The 22219-nt window shown below is 46.3% G+C and overlaps 1 protein-coding gene across 1 annotated transcript in view; it reads right to left on the bottom strand.

Moving 5' to 3' along the window:
• LOC145284012 (uncharacterized) overlaps positions 1 to 22219 on the bottom strand; it is a gene marked incomplete at its 3' end in the record, with an annotated part of 1050937 nt that overhangs the window by 281255 nt on the left and 747463 nt on the right. Inside the window, 1 exon segment of the mRNA XM_080133102.1 lies at positions 17047 to 17280. Within this exon segment, the coding sequence (XP_079989228.1) occupies positions 17047 to 17280 (234 nt within the window).

Here is a 22219-nt window from a genome sequence, read left to right as displayed (position 1 = left end):
TAAACAATCGCTAGTGCGAAGGGGAGGGGGTAGTTCCTACCAATAACTCTAATAGAGAAAAAGAAAGGGGCGCCATTTCTGGGAATATTTTATTTTATCTTCTGACTACAAAATTCACTTGGAAACAAATGTTAAAACGTTGATCGATTCACGTAGACTGCTTACAATATTTATATAATTTTATTTATATAAAAGCTCTACACCCGTATTGAGCACGTTTAAAGAAATATTGGTTTTAGTTCCTGGTAACAATGCACATGTCGACGCCTCCGTTCAGTCTCGAAAGACAAAGGATATCCCCTGTAAGAGGCAAGGGTTGCACAGTCCCCAACCACACCTCTCTTGAATCGGCACTGTTTGAGTCTGGTGGCAAGGAGAAGTTCATGACGACTGGAAACAATGCTGAGATAAGCGGAGAGCACATACAGCACCTAGTAGTCTCAAATGGTCACCCATTTAGTATTGACCAGGTTCAACGTTGCTGAACTTCGGTGAACCAGTGGTAACTAGTGTGTCAATGTGATTATACTATATAGGATAACATGTACTTAACACACACGTACTTAATCATAGTGTGTGTGTGTGTGTGTAACAGAGTGCATATAAGGACTCATGAAAATATCAGCGGCAGCCGAAGGATGGATGGCAAGCGAGTGTATTAGCAGCAGGAGCAGCGTTTGAACGCGTATGCAAATTAGCAAGTGTGTTCGAGCTTGCGTCTGAAGAAATCGAAAAGAAAAAAAAGGACACCACATGGTCAAGAGAAACAAAGTCGGCACCGAAGGAGATGGACGTGTAAAGTGAAGGCGAGAATAGGTCAGTTGGCTGCGGCCAGCGAGTTGTCAGAAGAAAGAGAAGCGCAAGCCAAGTCAGATGGACATGTGGCAGCGAGAGACTTTTCAAGTGGTGTCGAGCAACCATAATAAATGCTGATGCTAAAAAAAGAAAACAATACCGATCCGGATTTTTTATTTATATCTTTACAGTTTTCTTCTTTTTTTATCAAGGCCCAGAGACCACTCGAGGATAAGGGTTAAGAGTGTACAGTAGTCAATACGAATTAAAATGCACTTAAGTTTTATGATCCTTCGTAATACGCAATTGACCTAAACAACCACCAGGTGGGGGAGGGAGTTAAAAATAAATCTAAAAGAGAAAAAGAAAGAGACGCCTTTCCTGTGGCATTCTGGGAATATTTCATTTTATCTTCTAACTAACTAAATTCACTTGAATCCTGAGGAAACATGAACGTACTGCCTACAATATTTATATAAAGCGCTACACACAAAAAAAAAACAAACTCTAGCAACTTTAATAAAATATTGGTTTTAGTTCATAGTAACATGGCCTTCGGGTCAAGATCAAAGTGTAGTATCTGTTCTCTCAGTTACTAAACTTTCCGCCACCGGGCTTTCGGGCTAGGTTAAGGTGTTTTTTCGTACTAACCTTTGTTAGTTAGGACCGACCCCCTCCTTTGGGGAGTCAGGACCTAAAGGACCGACTCCACATTTGTGGGAGCTTGGACCCGGAAACCGATCCCCTCTTTTGGGAGACTGGAATCTCGGGACCAACACCACTATCGCTGGTAGTTGAGACCTTCTTTTTTCATTTGTTGTTTTTGCATGTTGTTTTTTCTTCGTTTCGGTCTCACTTCTCGAGACTGGGATGGTCTAATTTCTCAACACTTAATTGCCTGAGCAGCACTCTGACCTGCCAGGCCCAAACTTTGTCTATCTTCGCTGCTCTCCCAGTGGATCGAGCAGACAGGGTTCTCTTTCTCGCTTCCGTTGGGGTAAGTTAGTGGGTAGGGTGACGTGGGGTAGGGCGGGTGCTTCGTTTCTGCTCCCCTCTGTGGGCAGGGATGCCTATCCCCTCTCTCTCTTAATTGCGACGCGGCACTCTGACCCGCTAGCACCCACTGCGTCTTTCTTCTCTGCTCTCCCCCCTCACGGGGGGATCTGAGCTGCTAACCCGACATCCCCGTGAGGGGAAGTCAAAAACTCTAATTTCTTCAAAGTCCGCTCCTCCCCCTCCTCCCCCTCCATTCCCCTGGGTTTTCTTTTCCCCCACTACACTTTGGTCCGCGCCAGCGGCCAGTGCAACCGCCACGATGCCAGGCAGGAGGGGTACGTCACCCCAAATGCGCAGCATCTCAACTGCTAACGACTCCCTATATGAGGGAGCTGATGCATCTCCCGGCGAGACGGCGCCAGGAAACAAGGTAGGGCCCCGGCGCGCGGCGACCTTGGAAGAAAGCGGGAGGGTAGGGCCGCAGCCCGCGGCGACCCCCCGAAAAGCACCTGCAACCGCTCCCCACGAGGGCAACCCAGCGGAAAAAGCTGCCGTTAAGTCACTAGCTGGGGAAAGTGCAGAACCCAGCCAACCAGCTGCACCCCAGGACGGCAGAACCAAGGGAGGAAGACCGGGGAACCCATCCCCCGCTCCCCCAAAGGGCGACTCCCCAACAGAAAAGGAGGAAAACAGCACCGCGGACCAAACCGAGGTGCTGGATGAAGATGTAATAGCCTCCATCTGCTCACTATTCGGCGGGGAAGACAGTGATTGGCCCCCCAACACTCCCCAAGAGGACCAAATACGGAAAAGGGGTGGCTCTCCGGCCAGTGGTAACAAAAGCAAGCTGGAAGGAGAGACACCCTTGACAGTACCCACCAAGGCTCCAGCTGGGAACACGGCACCAGAAGGGGAGACACCTCCATCCCCCAAGGGGACAGCCACCCAGCAAAGGAAGAAAATAAGAAAGGGGAGCGGCCCGGAGAGCAAACCAAGCCAGGACGAAACAACGCCAAAAACACAATGGCCTACTTTGCCTGGTAACGGCCCCGTTCCGAAACCAAAAATGCCCATGACAATGGAGAGCCCCACAACACCAGCTACGCCCCCCAACCCGAGTCCAGCTGACACCCACCAGGATGGAGGACCGGCATGGGGCCCCAAAGAGCAGCAAGGGAAGTTGACGCCCGAAGACTACAGAGCACTCTTCGACTCCACTTACAAGGAGTATACCCAGGGGAACAACATCCAACCCCTCCCGGGTCAAGTGGAAGTTCTGGAGAAAAGAGTGCTCTCGCTGATAACTTCAGACACCAAGACAAGGGGTCTGACGGGCGTCAACAAGGACACCATGATGAACGTGTTGCTGGAGCAGAACATTCCCGCCAACTACATCTGTAGAAGGAGTTACGCACAGTGGGATGTTCTGCTCCCCACCTCCGAAGATGCAGTCAGGCTGTCTAGGACCTGCCATCAGAGCAGGAACATAAAGCTCCAACCCATCTATATGAACAAGAGGAGAGCAAATGTTTCTGCTCTAAACGTCCCCTGCTATATGGAGGCCAAACAACTGGGGGCTATCCTAAGCCAGTATGGGGACGTAGAAGAAGTCACCCCGGTCCGCGGATTAAGAAACATCATGACCGGGGACTACAAAGTACAGATGGTCCTGGACAAGGCTGGATTCTACGCCATCCCAGCCACACTCAAGTTCGGAGAGTGGACACTCTCCCTTATAGTGGAAGGGAGGAGGCCTCATTGCTGGCTGTGCACACAACAAGGGCATATGGCGAAGGACTGTCCAAAGAGGAATGGAGGGAAGAAGCCCACAAAAGCGGCGGGAACAAGCGTGACAACAAATCAAGCCGCTGCTCCCGCGCCGGCCGCAAATCCTCCAGAGGCACCGACAGGCTGGGTGACGGTCGTAAAGAAAGGCAAGATCAACCAACAGCCATCCTTGCAGACAGTCACCCAAGACCAAGAACAACCGAAGAGCGAGACGGAGAAAATGGACACACAGACACCCTCCTCCTCAAACAAGAGGAAACTACCAGAATCTGAGGAGGAGGCCGCGTCAGAGGCAGAGGAAGAGACAACAACAGTCTCTATGGCCCTGAGCGCAACAGAGATCAGGAGGGCCAGGAGGAGGAAAAGCCGCAAGACACGCGCAAACCCTCCTACCCCCACTGAGACTGAGAAGGACTCCCTCGCAACAACAACACAGGATGAGCCCCCTGTGATCCCAACACCCCAGCAACCCGAACAACCTTCCCCCTCTCCTATAAAGGCCCCAAGAAACTCTTCCCGCCCCTCATCCCGTGACAGGAGCCAAAAAGAAGAAAACGAGCAGGCTACCCCCTCCCCAAGCGCTCAGCCTCCCCATCAACCAAAAGAGGTCCCCTCCCCCACTCCCAAAGTCCGCACTGAACGGACCAAAAAGCTCCCCTTCCTGCCAGGAAGCAGGATTTGTGAAACAGACCCTCTCCAACCGGCTCCGGACCTTAAAGGACAACAGAAGGTCCGGTACAATAAACTCAAAAACTTTGAAAAAGTCGGTGGAGACCTAGTAACAGACCCCACTAAATTCAAGGACGCTCCCTTGTTGACCACTTTCGTTAGGGTCAACAAGGACGGTAGGACTGGAGGAATGTGGGCAATGATTAAGGCAGCGAAGAATGCGATCCCAGGCCAGCAGCTGGTGGATAGGGACCATCCTTCACTGACCAACATTTTCTTTAAATGTGAGGGTAGAATCCCCATGTATGTACACCCATCGCTATACAGGGCACTCAAACTAACCTTCCCCCTGGACGTGGGGGGCGTGGCCAAGGATGGATCACCTTCATCGGATTTACTTACCGGCAGCCTTGGCCAGGCCTGCCATGTCCTCACTGCCCAGGATTTCAGACCCGTCTGTGACAGTGCTTGAGGTAAGTGATCATGTCTTTGAACTTGGCTACATTGAATGTGAGGGGCATCAGGTGTCGAAGCAAGGCCTCGCGCGTTGTGAGAGACTTGGTGTCCCTCAAGGTAGATATTGCCGCTATCCAGGAGACCCACTTTGTTTGTGACGGGGATTGTCAGGTGCTGGTAAACGATTACGATGTCTACTCAGCATATGGCAATACCTATAGTCGTGGAATCTCCTTGCTAGTGAGTCGCACCCTGTCAGCGTCGGTGAATGTTGTTCACGCAGGCGAGGACGGGCGGGCGCTTGTTGTTGATGTTGCTGTTAATTGTAGTGTTTTTCGGATTGTTGCTGTTTATGCTCCCAATGCTGCTGTAGAGAGGGCAACCTTTTTTCGACGGTTGGAGGGCTTCTTAGTGGATCCGGAACGGTTAGTTTTAATGGGGGATTGGAATGCAATCCTTGATCCCAAAATAGATAAGGTCGGGGGGACTAGCGGGTCGGCGTGGTGTGACAGCAGTCTGTCTGACCTGATGGCCTCGTGCGATCTCGTTGACAGATTTCGTCTGGATCATCCGGGGCGGGAGATGTGGACGTGGCATCCTGTAGTGCCTTCCCATCCAAGCACTTACTTGGATCGGATGTTAGTTAGAAGAGGCGATGTAGACTTCCTATCTTGCCCCACGTTCCACTTGCTAGGACACTCGGACCATAAACTTGTTATGGCCCGTTTGAGCTTAAGTGCTAGGCCTAAACTGGCCGGATACTGGAAGTTCAACAGCACCTTGTTGGAGCTGGAGGACTACCGGTTGAAGGTCACTGAGCTAATTCAGCGGGCTTTAGTGGGGGCGGTTACAGGGAGTAAGTGGTGGGTTAGTCTCAAGGCCAAAATTAGGCGCTTCTCTGTCCAGTATAGCCAACGCCTCGCGATAGATAAGGCTAAGGCAAAGAAGCGTTTAGAGGATAAGCTGACCCGGGCGGTGGAGGGGGGAGACCCCCTAGAGTTAGCACTAGCTAAACAAGATCTCAACCGCTTGGCTAGCGAGCGGTATGAAGGTCAAGTAGTTAGGGCTAGGTTAAACAAAGTTTCTAACGAGGCTGTGAATGTTGACGCTGTTGAGCGTAAGGCTGCTTTAAGGCGCGGTTCGGATGGGTACATTCGTAAAGTACATAACCTGGAAGGACACCCCTTAGTATCGACTCGGGAGATCTGCGAGGGGTTTCGGGAGCATCTATCGGTGCGCTTCACCCAACTACCCGGACTCAGGGTTGATGAGTTTGGCAGCTATTTGGCTGACTCGCCCCGCCTCACGGCGGCTCGGGCGGCTAGCTGTGATGGTCTTATTACTGAACATGAGGTCATTACTGCGTTGAAGCAGGTCGGCTATAACAAATCCCCGGGGCTTGATGGTTTACCCTACGAGTTTTACTTGAGGCTGTCGCCCATGTTGGTCCCTATTCTGAAGGATATGTTCAACCATTGGTTTGCCCAGGGTTCCATCCCTGGACAGGTGACAAAGGGTGTGATCACATTGCTGAGGAAAGGTCAACGGCATGGTGGGAGGGAAAACTTTGATGATTTTAGGCCCTTGACTCTGCTAAACACAGAGTTAAAGATTTTGGCAAAGATTCTTGCGAATCGCTTGCAGGTTGTCATCACTGACTTGATCGAACCGGACCAGACTTATGCTGTGAAGGGGAGATCGATTCAAGACAATTTGCACTTGATACGCTCGATCATAGAGGGGACAGAAGACGACGCCGAAGCCGCGCTGATCAGTTTGGATCAGTCCAAGGCATTCGATAGGGTCGACCATCGGTTCCTAGGATCTGTGCTAGAGGCTGCCGGATTTAATCCGGACTTCCGCAAGTGGATCTTTGTTCTGTATGACAGGCCGACGGTAGCGGTGCAGATCAACGGTAAGCTGTCGGAGTCATTCGCTGTCTCTCGGTCGGTGCGACAGGGTTGTCCGCTGTCGCCTCTGTTGTATGTCCTGGCGTTGGAACCCCTCCTTCGCAAGTTAAGGGACGAGGCGGCTACACCAGTCCTGCGCGGAATAGCTCTCCCTGGAGGCACACGAGCCAGGGTTTCCGCGTTCGCCGATGACGTCACCGTGTTCGTGTCTTGCCTCACGGACGTTCAAGCGGTGGTCGAGGCGCTCGCTCGATACGAAGAAGTAACAGGGGCCATCTTCAACCGTAGCAAGTCTGTTGGCCTGCGGTTGGGGGCCTGGACTGGGGTAAACTCGCTTCCAGGTATTTTCAGCTGGACCGATGGACCGGTCCGCATTCTCGGTGTCTGGTTTGGACCGGGACTTCAGCTGGAAAAGAATTGGTCGGAAGTACAGTCTAAGGTCAAATCGTCAGTAAAGACTTGGATTGGAAGGAAATTGTCCTTGAAGGGTCGGGCGGAGGCGTGTGCTACATACGTCTTTCCGCTCATCCTTTACCGTTTGTCTGTACTTCCTCTCCCTGCAGAACGACTAACCCGCTTACAAGGGCGCCTCGATTCACTTTTGTGGAACGAGGGTAAGCATTATGTCTGCAGAGAGGTCTGTGTTCAAAATCCGAGCGAGGGAGGCCTGGGTCAGCCCAGTCTCTTGTGTCATAGAAACGCAGAGAGATTGGCTTTCCTGAGTCGTTCGCTTGAAGGAGACGCTCCTTGGGTCCCTGTGGTTGAGAACTCGTTTCCCAATCTCAAACCCAACCCTTCGGTAGAAGGTCGTCGTAGACCGAAGGGGGAGTCCAAGTTCTTCTCCGAATGCCGAACCGCTCTTAGAGCTTTGCCGGGGACCAATGTCCTCGATCAGTCAAGGAAGAAACTGTATCGGGATTTAGTGGAGGGGACCGCGAAGGATCCACTTTGTAGGCGGATGGGATGGTCGATGGAGGTTGTCCGTTCTCAATGGCGTTGGGCGCCGGGACGGGAGGTTCTGAATAACTCGGAATTCTCCCTGACTTGGCGACTGGTCCGAAATGCGCTGCCCCTCTTCGACGTACTTTTCCGGTATAAAGAACATACCAGTCGCTTCTGTCCGTGCTGTGACGAACGCGAGCCCGAAACAATCGAGCACGCGTTTTTTAGTTGCAGCCGGATACAGCCCCTATTAAAGTATGTCGAGGGGGTAACAGCTCGCATCGATGCCGAGTGTCTGCTCGATCTCGACGTAGGAACTTTTGTGTACAACATGGAGCCGCCGTTCCCCAGGGAGGAAAGTTTGGTTTTCCTGGCGATCCTAGCAGTAGCGCGCATGACCATTTGGATCGCGCGCCTCAAGTTGGTCCACGAAGGGACATCTGTTCCTGATCGGGATCTGATCATTTACTTTAAACATTTGCTTAAAGTAAAGATCAGATGCGATTGGAAGAGGTTGCCTAGAGTGGAATTTGACAAGAGGTGGGTGCACAGCACTAGTTTGTGCATCCGTCGAGGAGCCAAGTTTCAATACGTGTTCCCTCCTTAGGCATGGCATGGGCGGTGCTGGGTCCTACGGAACCCATCCCGCCTAGGTTAGCATTATAAGTTCAGTAAAGAAACTCTTGACTGGTGGTACAAATGAGATCCTGTTCCTGATTTTATTTTTTGGTATTAGAGAACCTCTGAGTCTGCCCAACCCCCCTGCTCCTCATCTTTATTTTCTGATGCCCCCGGTCATCCCCTTACTCAGAGGTCACCTTCCTACCCCCTCCATCCGTTGCTTTATTTTCTCCCACCTCCATTAAGGCGACTTCCCCAAACCCCATTAGGGATGCTCTGCTTGTTTTCGGTTCCCCGGAAAACAGTGGGGGATCTAGCCACATAGAATAGTACAGGGGGGTCTTACTAACAACACATTAGTAGTTTTTTCCTTATTTTTGAAATGAACATTTTCATTAGTTTTTTCCCACTCCACGAACATTTTATGCCAATTAATTCAAGAACTCTTTCTAATGAAATCGAACTTTATTTTCTCACACATACACACACAAAAAAAAAAAAAAAAAAAAAAAATGCACACACAACACACAGAAATGAATATACAAATTGTACATAGTTAAATTTTACATTGAACGCTGGGGTTATTAGTTAGATTAGGATCCACAGAGTGATTGAGGTATTTTGGTAAATGTTGCCAGTCAAGAGTAAGACTTCAAAGTCTCATCTGTTACATAGTCAAAAAGACCCTGTACCCTCCCCCTCCCAATTTCTTGTAGGGCCTTGTGCCTAATTTTGTTGAATTGAATTTTTTGTACGTTTTTTATGTTCAATTTTTTCTTTCTCAATAAAATATATAAACAAGATCAAAGTGTAGTATCTGTTCTCTCAGTTACTAAACTTTCCGCCACCGGGCTTTCGGGCTAGGTTAAGGTGTTTTCATACTAACTTTCGTTAGCAAGGACCGACCCCCTCCTTTGGGGAGTCAGGACCTAAAGGACCGACTCCACATTTGTGGGAGCTTGGACCCGGAAACCGATCCCCTTTTTTGGGAGACTGGAATCTCGGGACCAGCACCACTAGCTGGTAGTTGAGACCTGCTTTTGTTGTTTTTTTTGCATGCGTTTTTTCTTCGTTCCGGTCTCTTCCCTCTAGAGACAGGGGATGGTCTAATTTCTCCACACTTAATTGCCTGAGCAGCACTCTGACCTGCCAGGCCCAAACTTTGTCTATCTTCGCTGCTCTCCCAGTGGATCGAGCAGACAGGGTTCTCTTTCTCGCTTCCGTTGGGGTTAGTTAGTGGGTAGGGTGACGTGGGGTAGGGCGGGTGCTTCGTTTCTGCTCCCCTCTGTGGGCAGGGATGCCTATCCCCTCTCTCTCTTAATTGCGACGCGGCACTCTGACCCGCTAGCACCCACTGCGTCTTTCTTCTCTGCTCTCCCCCCTCGCGGGGGGATCTGAGCTGCTAACCCGACATCCCCGTGAGGGGAAGTCAAAAACTCTAATTTCTTCAAAGTCCGCTCCTCCCCCTCCTCCCCCTCCATTCCCCTGGGTTTTCTTTTCCCCCACTACACTTTGGTCCGCGCCAGCGGCCAGTGCAACCGCCACGATGCCAGGCAGGAGGGGTACGTCACCCCAAATGCGCAGCATCTCAACTGCGAACGACTCCCTATGTGAGGGAGCTGATGCATCTCCCGGCGAGACGGCGCCAGGAAACAAGGTAGGGCCCCGGCGCGCGGCGACCTTGGAAGAAAGCGGGAGGGTAGGGCCGCAGCCCGCGGCGACCCCCCGAAAAGCACCTGCAACCGCTCCCCACGAGGGCAACCCAGCGGAAAAAGCTGCCGTTAAGTCACTAGCTGGGGAAAGTGCAGAACCCAGCCAACCAGCTGCACCCCAGGACGGCAGAACCAAGGGAGGAAGACCGGGGAACCCATCCCCCGCTCCCCCTAAGGGCGACTCCCCAACAGAAAAGGAGGAAAACAGCACCGCGGACCAAACCGAGGCGCTGGATGAAGATGTAATAGCCTCCATCTGCTCACTATTCGGCGGGGAAGACAGTGATTGGCCCCCCAACACTCCCCAAGAGGACCAAATACGGAAAAGGGGTGACTCTCCGGCCAGTGGTAACAAAAGCAAGCTGGAAGGAGAGACACCCTTGACAGTACCCACCAAGGCTCCAGCTGGGAACACGGCACCAGAAGGGGAGACACCTCCATCTCCCAAGGGGACAGCCACCCAGCAAAGGAAGAAAATAAGAAAAGGGAGCGGCCCGGAAAGCAAACCAAGCCAGGACGAAACAACGCCAAAGACACAATGGCCTACTTTGCCTGGTAACGGCCCAGTTCCGAAACCAAAAATGCCCATAACAAGAGAGAGCCCCACAACACCAGCTACGCCCCCCAACCCGAGTCCAGCTGACACCCACCAGGATGGAGGACCGGCATGGGGCCCCAAAGAGCAGCAAGGGAAGTTGACGCCCGAAGACTACAGAGCACTCTTCGACTCCACTTACAAGGAGTATACCCAGGGGAACAACATCCAACCCCTCCCGGGTCAAGTGGAAGTTCTGGAGAAAAGAGTGCTCTCGCTGATAACTTCAGACACCAAGACAAGGGGTCTGACGGGCGTCAACAAGGACACCATGATGAACGTGTTGCTGGAGCAGAACATTCCCGCCAACTACATCTGTAGAAGGAGTTACGCACAATGGGATGTTCTGCTCCCCACCTCCGAAGACGCAGTCAGGCTGTCCAGGACCTGCCATCAGAGCAGGAACATAAAGCTCCAACCCATCTATATGAACAAGAGGAGAGCAAATGTTTCTGCTCTAAACGTCCCCTGCTATATGGAGGCCAAACAACTGGGGGCTATCCTAAGCCAGTATGGGGACGTAGAGGAAGTCACCCCGGTCCGCGGATTAAGAAACATCATGACCGGGGACTACAAAGTTCAGATGGTCCTGGACAAGGCTGGATTCTACGCCATCCCAGCCACACTCAAGTTCGGAGAGTGGACACTCTCCCTTATAGTGGAAGGGAGGAGGCCCCATTGCTGGCTGTGCACACAACAAGGGCATATGGCGAAGGACTGTCCGAAGAGGAATGGAGGGAAGAAGCCCACAAAAGCGGCGGAAACAAGCGTGACAACAAATCAAGCCGCTGCTCCCGCGCCGGCCACAAATCCTCCAGAGGCACCGACAGGCTGGGTGACGGTCGTAAAGAAAGGCAAGATCAACAAACAGCCATCCTTGCAGACAGTCACCCAAGACCAAGAACAACCGAAGAGTGAGACGGAGAAAATGGACACACAGACACCCTCCTCCTCAAACAAGAGGAAACTACCAGAATCTGAGGAGGAGGCCGCGTCAGAGGCAGAGGAAGAGACAACAACAGTCTCTATGGCCCTGAGCGCAACAGAGATCAGGAGGGCCAGGAGGAGGAAAAGCCGCAAGACACGCGCAAACCCTCCTACCCCCACTGAGACTGAGAAGGACTCCCTCGCAACAACAACACAGGATGAGCCCCCTGTGATCCCAACACCTCAGCAACCCGAACAACCTTCCCCCTCTCCTATAAAGGCCCCAAGAAACTCTTCCCGCCCCTCATCCCGTGACAGGAGCCAAAAAGAAGAAAACGAGCAGGCTACCCCCTCCCCAAGCGCTCAGCCTCCCCATCAACCAAAAGAGATCCCCTCCCCCACTCCCAAAGTCCGCACTGAACGGACCAAAAAGCTCCCCTTCCTGCCAGGATGCAGGATTTGTGAAACAGACCCTCTCCAACCGGCTCCGGACCTTAAAGGACAACAGAAGGTCCGGTACAATAAACTTAAAAACTTTGAAAAAGTCGGTGGAGACCTAGTAACAGACCCCACTAAATTCAAGGACGCTCCCTTGTTGACCACTTTCGTTAGGGTCAACAAGGACGCTAGGACTGGAGGAATGTGGGCAATGATTAAGGCAGCGAAGAATGCGATCCCAGGCCAGCAGCTGGTGGATAGGGACCATCCTTCGCTGACCAACATTTTCTTTAAATGTGAGGGTAGAATCCCCATGTATGTACACCCATCGCTATACAGGGCACTCAAACTAACCTTCCCCCTGGACGTGGGGGGCGTGGCCAAGGATGGATCACCTTCATCGGATTTACTTACCGGCAGCCTTGGCCAGGCCTGCCATGTCCTCACTGCCCAGGATTTCAGACCCGTCTGTGACAGTGCTTGAGGTAAGTGATCATGTCTTTGAACTTGGCTACATTGAATGTGAGGGGCATCAGGTGTCGAAGCAAGGCCTCGCGCGTTGTGAGAGACTTGGTGTCCCTCAAGGTAGATATTGCCGCTATCCAGGAGACCCACTTTGTTTGTGACGCGGATTGTCAGGTGCTGGTAAACGATTACGATGTCTACTCAGCATATGGCAATACCTATAGTCGTTGAATCTCCTTGCTAGTGAGTCGCACCCTGTCAGCGTCGGTGAATGTTGTTCACGCAGGCGAGGACGGGCGGGCGCTTGTTGTTGATGTTGCTGTTAATTGTAGTGTTTTTCGGATTGTTGCTGTTTATGCTCCCAATGCTGCTGTAGAGAGGGCAACCTTTTTTCGACGGTTGGAGGGCTTCTTAGTGGATCCGGAACGGTTAGTTTTAATGGGGGATTGGAATGCAATCCTTGATCCCAAAATAGATAAGGTCGGGGGGACTAGCGGGTCGGCGTGGTGTGACAGCAGTCTGTCTGACCTGATGGCCTCGTGCGATCTCGTTGACAGATTTCGTCTGGATCATCCGGGGCGGGAGATGTGGACGTGGCATCCTGTAGTGCCTTCCCATCCAAGCACTTACTTGGATCGGATGTTAGTTAGAAGAGGCGATGTAGACTTCCTATCTTGCCCCACGTTCCACTTGCTAGGACACTCGGACCATAAACTTGTTATGGCCCGTTTGAGCTTAAGCGCTAGGCCTAAACTGGCCGGATACTGGAAGTTCAACAGCACCTTGTTGGAGCTGGAGGACTACCGGTTGAAGGTCACTGAGCTAATTCAGCGGGCTTTAGTGGGGGCGGTTACAGGGAGTAAGTGGTGGGTTAGTCTCAAGGCCAAAATTAGGCGCTTCTCTGTCCAGTATAGCCAACGCCTCGCGATAGATAAGGCTAAGGCAAAGAAGCGTTTAGAGGATAAGCTGACCCGGGCGGTGGAGGGGGGGGACCCCCTAGAGTTAGCACTAGCTAAACAAGATCTCAACCGCTTGGCTAGCGAGCGGTATGAAGGTCAAGTAGTTAGGGCTAGGTTAAACAAAGTTTCTAACGAGGCTGTGAATGTTGACGCTGTTGAGCGTAAGGCTGCTTTAAGGCGCGGTTCGGATGGGTACATTCGTAAAGTACATAACCTGGAAGGACACCCCTTAGTATCGACTCGGGAGATCTGCGAGGGGTTTCGGGAGCATCTATCGGTGCGCTTCACCCAACTACCCGGACTCAGGGTTGATGAGTTTGGCAGCTATTTGGCTGACTCGCCCCGCCTCACGGCGGCTCGGGCGGCTAGCTGTGATGGTCTTATTACTGAACATGAGGTCATTACTGCGTTGAAGCAGGTCGGCTATAACAAATCCCCGGGGCTTGATGGTTTACCCTACGAGTTTTACTTGAGGCTGTCGCCCATGTTGGTCCCTATTCTGAAGGATATGTTCAACCATTGGTTTGCCCAGGGTTCCATCCCTGGACAGGTGACAAAGGGTGTGATCACATTGCTGAGGAAAGGTCAACGGCATGGTGGGAGGGAAAACTTTGATGATTTTAGGCCCTTGACTCTGCTAAACACAGAGTTAAAGATTTTGGCAAAGATTCTTGCGAATCGCTTGCAGGTTGTCATCACTGACTTGATCGAACCGGACCAGACTTATGCTGTGAAGGGGAGATCGATTCAAGACAATTTGCACTTGATACGCTCGATCATAGAGGGGACAGAAGACGACGCCGAAGCCGCGCTGATCAGTTTGGATCAGTCCAAGGCATTCGATAGGGTCGACCATCGGTTCCTAGGATCTGTGCTAGAGGCTGCCGGATTTAATCCGGACTTCCGCAAGTGGATCTTTGTTCTGTATGACAGGCCGACGGTAGCGGTGCAGATCAACGGTAAGTTGTCGGAGTCATTCGCTGTCTCTCGGTCGGTGCGACAGGGTTGTCCGCTGTCGCCTCTGTTGTATGTCCTGGCGTTGGAACCCCTCCTTCGCAAGTTAAGGGACGAGGCGGCTACACCAGTCCTGCGCGGAATAGCTCTCCCTGGAGGCACACGAGCCAGGGTTTCCGCGTTCGCCGATGACGTCACCGTGTTCGTGTCTTGCCTCACGGACGTTCAAGCGGTGGTCGAGGCGCTCGCTCGATACGAAGAAGTAACAGGGGCCATCTTCAACCGTAGCAAGTCTGTTGGCCTGCGGTTGGGGGCCTGGACCGGGGTAAACTCGCTTCCAGGTATTTTCAGCTGGACCGATGGACCGGTCCGCATTCTCGGTGTCTGGTTTGGACCGGGACTTCAGCTGGAAAAGAATTGGTCGGAAGTACAGTCTAAGGTCAAATCGTCAGTAAAGACTTGGATTGGAAGGAAATTGTCCTTGAAGGGTCGGGCGGAGGCGTGTGCTACATACGTCTTTCCGCTCATCCTTTACCGTTTGTCTGTACTTCCTCTCCCTGCAGAACGACTAACCCGCTTACAAGGGCGCCTCGATTCACTTTTGTGGAACGAGGGTAAGCATTATGTCTGCAGAGAGGTCTGTGTTCAAAATCCGAGCGAGGGAGGCCTGGGTCAGCCCAGTCTCTTGTGTCATAGAAACGCCGAGAGATTGGCTTTCCTGAGTCGTTCGCTTGAAGGAGACGCTCCTTGGGTCCCTGTGGTTGAGAACTCGTTTCCCAATCTCAAACCCAACCCTTCGGTAGAAGGTCGTCGTAGACCGAAGGGGGAGTCCAAGTTCTTCTCCGAATGCCGAACCGCTCTTAGAGCTTTGCCGGGGACCAATGTCCTCGATCAGCCAAGGAAGAAACTGTATCGGGATTTAGTGGAGGGGACCGCGAAGGATCCACTTTGTAGGCGGATGGGATGGTCGATGGAGGTTGTCCGTTCTCAATGGCGTTGGGCGCCGGGACGGGAGGTTCTGAATAACTCGGAATTCTCCCTGACTTGGCGACTGGTCCGAAATGCGCTGCCCCTCTTCGACGTACTTTTCCGGTATAAAGAACATACCAGTCGCTTCTGTCCGTGCTGTGACGAACGCGAGCCCGAAACAATCGAGCACGCGTTTTTTAGTTGCAGCCGGATACAGCCCCTATTAAAGTATGTCGAGGGGGTAACAGCTCGCATCGATGCCGAGTGTCTGCTCGATCTCGACGTAGGAACTTTTGTGTACAACATGGAGCCGCCGTTCCCCAGGGAGGAAAGTTTGGTTTTCCTGGCGATCCTAGCAGTAGCGCGCATGACCATTTGGATCGCGCGCCTCAAGTTGGTCCACGAAGGGACATCTGTTCCTGATCGGGATCTGATCGTTTACTTTAAACATTTGCTTAAAGTAAAGATCAGATGCGATTGGAAGAGGTTGCCTAGAGTGGAATTTGACAAGAGGTGGGTGCACAGCACTAGTTTGTGCATCCGTCGAGGAGCCAAGTTTCAATACGTGTTCCCTCCTTAGGCATGGCATGGGCGGTGCTGGGTCCTACGGAACCCATCCCACCTAGGTTAGCATTATAAGTTCAGTAAAGTAACTCTTGACTGGTGGTACAAATGAGATCCTGTTCCTGATTTTATTTTTTGGTATTAGAGAACCTCTGAGTCTGCCCAACCCCCCTGCTCCTCATCTTTATTTTCTGATGCCCCCGGTCATCCCCCTACTCAGAGGTCACCTTCCTACCCCCTCCATCCGTTGCTTTATTTTCTCCCACCTCCATTAAGGCGACTTCCCCAAACCCCATTAGGGATGCTCTGCTTGTTTTCGGTTCCCCGGAAAACAGTGGGGGATCTAGCCACATAGAATAGTACAGGGGGGTCTTACTAACAACACATTAGTAGTTTTTTCCTTATTTTTGAAATGAACATTTTCATTAGTTTTTTCCCACTCCACGAACATTTTATGCCAATTAATTCAAGAACTCTTTCTAATGAAATCGAACTTTATTTTCTCACACATACACACACAAAAAAAAAAAAAAAAAAAAAAAAATGCACACACAACACACAGAAATGAATATACAAATTGTACATAGTTAAATTTTACATTGAACGCTGGGGTTATTAGTTAGATTAGGATCCACAGAGTGATTGAGGTATTTTGGTAAATGTTGCCAGTCAAGAGTAAGACTTCAAAGTCTCATCTGTTACATAGTCAAAAAGACCCTGTACCCTCCCCCTCCCAATTTCTTGTAGGGCCTTGTGCCTAATTTTGTTGAATTGAATTTTTTGTACGTTTTTTTTTTTATGTTCAATTTTTTCTTTCTCAATAAAATATATAAACAAGATCAAAGTGTAGTATCTGTTCTTCAGATGCTGCATTTCAATTTCTTGTTCTCTGTCAGTGGAGGAGAAATCCTTCACGACTGTGACAATTTTAATTTTCGTTCCTTTTCTCCACGTTAAAAAACGACCCTGGTGTCTAACTCTGCCCCGTGGGGAGGCATTGTAAATAGGAACAATACACTTGAACTTAATTAATCAATCAATATACAAATATATCGGCAGATGTTTACTTTAATTCAAAGATGTTTACTTTAAAAAGTCAGAGACAAGGGGCTGTAACTCTTACATGACTGGAGAGGACATTTAACGCATCACACTGGTACGAAGATTAAGACGCTTAAAGTAAACATCAGCCAATATGTGTGTGTGTGTGTGTGTGTGTGTGTGTGTGTGTACTCAAGATATTTCTGGATTGTTTGCTGCACAAATAGAATTAATCTGATACGTACACTGGGTCCGCATTGACGAGACTCCATCCTCCTAGACATTGTTCTGGTTCCACGATGAGCATCTTTTTCAGGTCGTCAATTAACATTCTGACATTCTCTTCTTTTTCCAAAAGTTCTCCTTCAACTTCGTCTTCTTGCAAACCAGCACTGAGTAAAGTTTCTTCCGCAATCGGCTGCCCAAGAAGGACGTCCATGGCCGCTTGCCTGTAATCATCTCGGAATCTCAAATAATATCTGAAACGCAAAAAAAAAAAAAAAAAAATTAAATCAATAACTTTTCAAACATTTGAGTAAGCAGAAAAATATCATTTTATTACAAGAACAAATGTTACATATCACCCAGCTTTTGAAGTTGAGTGTAGACATGAATTGCCAAATATAAAAGGCAATTTAATCTTATTATAAATGTTCCTAATGTCTGTCTGTGTGTGTGACGCGGTTTATCTCAGCCTACAGGCAAGTAAGGCACCAAAATGAAGCTTATGACCCAGCGGATGTTTTATTCATATTTATATCCATGTTTGGTGCATGGAAATGCAAAAAAAAAAAAAAAAAAATGCAAAAAAAAAATGACGATTTACTAAACAACGTTTTATTTACTGGATATTTTTCCGGTACAAAGACTCAAGTCCTTGTACCGGAAAAATATCCAGTTATAATATTTAAAAAGGGTTATTACGTTCGCTTATTCTTTATTTTCCAGTTTGTTTTGATTTAACCCCCCCCCCCTACACACACCTCCAAACACCCGGGCAACGCCGGGTACCCCCGCTAGTTTTAAATAAAGTCCCTCATCATCATCATCTCTCTCTCTCACTGTCCCTCCCTCTCCCTTTCTTTCTCTTTAATCAAGCCCTAGCCAGCATGACAGGCGAGCAGGCAGTACACTCTTAGCCCCGAAACAAGACGTATATTGCCAGTGAACATTATTAACAAGAGGTGTACTCACTCCAAAATGTAAAAAGGCAAATAATGTTCTTTTCCTTTTAAAGGTTAACATTCGTATTACTTTTATTTTTTAACAATTCTATTTTTTTTCAATACAAGGACTCAAGTTTGCCCAGCTGGGCAAACTTGAGTCCTTGTACCGGAAAAAAGTAGAATTGTTAGCAATTTGGGTAAACACTGTTAAAAGGAGATCAAGACGATTTTGTAGAAATCTTAAGCGACATAAAACAAGATTTTGTTAATAAATATTTTTTACTAACTTTTTGCAATATTGACGACCGAAGTTAATTCCGTTTTTTTTTTTTTAAAGTCCATTTTTAAGCGTGTTTTGTAAAATACAATAGAATAAAATAGCGTCAAGAATTATGCCTTTATTTTATTTTCTATCCTCCTTTGGTAAAAATCACCTTAAACCCGTTATAGTAGCAGCAGCATCATTTACTTGTGCGTGGAGTGTTGCTGCCACATCTGAAGTGTTGCATCAACCTTTTATTTTGGAATAAAAATAAGGATTTCTAACCTCAGAAGCCCCGCACTGTCTGCCAAACTTAAGCCCCTGTTGCATCCCTCTTAGTGTTTTACAAGTAATTATACAAAATGTGCTCTGATGAACTTAGTGCACTGGTATCCCCCCAACGTAAATGCCCCCAACTCACTTAACAAAATCATACATGTAGAAACTTGTAGAGGCCAAAATATTATTTTAGCCGGAGATTAACCTGCCAAAGAAAACATAGGAAATTCAGTGCAAAATCAAGGGTTTTTCGGCATGTTTTATAGAATAATGTCAAGAAGTGTCTTTTTTTTTTCTATCCTCCTTTGGTAAGAATTATCTTGGACCCTAAAAATAGAGTAGGAATCACAGACTATAGTAGCACCACAATTTTTCTGACAAACTCAGAAATCTTACAGAATTTTATATGGAATATTTATTTGATTCGCAAAGGTAGATTGCTCTCGTTCACCCACCCAGTGCGTTTTTTTTAAGAGTCCTAGAGTGGATGAAACGCGGAATATTCAGTGTAGCTTAATCGCCATATATTTTTTATAACTAACTAACTAGCTCTAACTACGTATTGAGCACTTTTGAAGTAAATACTTAGTTTACGCATAAATTTATACTTTCGTATATTAATTTTATGTGAGTAAATTGAGTATATATATATATATATATATATATATATATATATATATAATTTTTAAAATATAATTATCCACTGACACGTGTTTCGTCGTCCACGACTCATCAGAGTGGCTGAATCTAGCGAGATTCGAAAGCGGCACCTCGTGATAAGAAGCCTAAACCTCTACCACGGTGCTAACCTCGCCGGACTACTAAATGTATCACTTTTACGTAGATGTTTTTTTTTTTAAATTTGTTTTTGTTAGCGATAATTTCGTAGGTGCCGCTTTCGAATCTCGCTAGATTCAGCCACTCTGATGAATCGTGGACGACGAAACACGTGTCAGTGTATATTATATTTTAAAAATAATATATATGTCGCTCCCCATTAAAAGGGGGTACCAGATTGGTCAATGGGAAAATTATTCCCAACAAGCATTTAGGTAAAAATGCACTTTCGTATAAATACTTGAATTCATTCAAGAAAGTATCGCTAACAAAAACAAATAAACAAAAAACATATATATATATATATATATATATATATATATATAAGTAGATTGTAGTTTGCTTGAAGCATTGTTGAAGAAAATCATAAGGTAAAATTAAAAGCCAAGAACAATGCGAGATTTTTTTTATAGAGTAAAATTAAATGAAAACAAGAGAAAGAAATTTCTTTTTTTTTGTTGTTTGTTTTTTCTTTTTCACACAAATTTTAACTCTAAACAACAGTATTTTTTTTTCTGTTGTATTCAATGGTGTTGTAAATCTCAATATATTTCAGACCTATTAGTCCATTTTCAAGAGAAGACAGCGGAAGAGTGTTCAAAATTGGAAAAGCAGCCGCAGAGTTTGCCACATGATACCGCGAAATATAGAACAAAAAATGACGTTAGGAGAACGTTAAAATAAATCAGTTGATGTTTGAAATACTTGTTGCGTTTGTGAATCAAGGGAGATGACTATTCAAGCAAGGGTTTTTTTTTGTTTTGTTTTTTATTATTTTAATTATAGTTTTTCTTATGTTATGTTTCATAAGAAAAACAATAATTAAAATAATAATTATTTATAACACCATTGAATACAACAGAAAAAAAAATTACTGTTGTTTAGAGTTAAAATTTGTGTGAAAAAGAAAAAACAAACAACAAAAAAAGAAATTTATTTCTTTTGTTTTCATTTAATTTTACTCTATAAAAAAAATCTCGCATTGTTCTTGGCTTTTAATTTTACCTTATAATATATATATATATATATATATATATATATATATATATATATATATATATATATATAGATAGATAGATAGATAGATAGATAGATAGATAGATAGATAGAAAGATTATGGAGATAATATTCAACCGTGATGGAGAAATTTTTATTTTGTTCGAAAATAGAAAAAAAAAAAAAACACAAACATTAATTTCACATTACAAACACATCAAATATATTTTCAAACTTTTAATATTATTGTTTATATTCACGATTTCATTATTTATTCATATTCTCATTTATGCAGGTTAATTCATATTATTTCCTGTAATATCAGTATTATTGTTTATAATATGTAGATTTTTTGTTTAATATTTTTCATATATATATATATATATATATATATATGTTTATCTTGCTTTAAATTATCACCTTGTGTGTGTGTGTATATATATATATATATATATATATATATATATATATATATATATATATATATAAGAAAGAAAATTAAAACTGAAAGTTCAAATTTACTATCAAATTTATTGTTCGACTGAATACTCCAAAAAACATTTTACAAAATCCTTATGCCACGGAGTTTCAAAGAATGCTATTCTTCTCATCAGAGGACAGAAAGAAATCAGCAAATTATATTTGTAGCAATGCTAGAATTTGCTAGTTATAGCATTAAGTGAAAATGTAATGATAAGAATAGCAAGAATAGAATTCTTTGAAACTCCGTGGAATAAGAATTGTAAATTGCTTTTTGGAGTAATCAATCGAACAATAAATTTGATTGTAAATTAAAACTTACAGTTTTAATTCTCTTTCTCTTATAATAAGCTCTACTCTCTATTGCGTATTGAGCTTTTTTATTCGTTAGGATTAAACTATAAATACTGATATTTATATTAGATTGTCGTTTACCATTGTTTTAACAAGTAAACTGTATCATTTTTTATTTCAATATATATATATATATATATATATATATATATATATATATATATATACTAGCATGGGTGGCCGGCGTTGCCCGGGTGTTTGGAGGTGTACGTTGAGCAAAAAAAAAAACGGTCAGTTTTTTAAATTTAACCCCTATTATGACACCTTAACATTGATTGTTTTGGGCTAAAATCAAGTTAAGTTAGATCCATGTCCAAAGAACCTATATTTAAAATTTCAAGTGTTTAACCTAAAATTGTCGGAGGAGTTTGGTAGAGTTCTCAAAGATCAAATCGTTGAACTTTAACCCCTTAACAGCCAAATTTCTGTCTGAAACCCGATCACATAGATTTTCCCAAATCTCAGTACCCTGTATATCAAATTTCGAGTCTGGAGACTAAAAATTGACAGAGTTATTGCGTATGGAAATGTACACAGACAGACACACAGACACTTTCACTTTTATAGAAATACTAGCATTTCAGCCTGGCGTTGCGGGGTGTTTGGAGGTGTATGTTGAGCAAAAAAAAAAGAAAAAAGTGATCAATTTTTTCAACTTTGACCCCTATTAAGACCCCTTAACATTTATTGTTTTGGGCTCAAATCAAGTTATTAAGTTAGATCCATGTCAAAGGAACCTATATCTAAAATTTCAAGTGTTTACACCCAAAATTGTCAGAGGAGTTTGATAGAGTTCTCAAAGATCAAATCGTTGAACTTTGACCCCTTAACAGCGAAAATTCTGGCCGAAAATCGATCACAAAGATTTTTCCAAATCCCAGTACCCTGTATATCCAATTTTGAGTGTGTAGACTGAAAATTGACAGAGTTATTGCAAAGGGAAATGTACACACAGACACACACGCTCACTTTATATATATATATATATATATATATATATATATATATATATATATATATATATACAAGGCGCGTTTTGTCATG

This window comes from Euprymna scolopes, chromosome 8 (assembly GCF_053919585.1).
Source record: "Euprymna scolopes isolate OS-2025 chromosome 8, ASM5391958v1, whole genome shotgun sequence".
Taxonomy (NCBI): Eukaryota; Metazoa; Mollusca; class Cephalopoda; order Sepiida; family Sepiolidae; genus Euprymna; species Euprymna scolopes.
The sequence above is the reverse complement of the archived record's forward strand: the minus strand, read 5'-3'. Positions and strand labels throughout refer to the sequence as shown.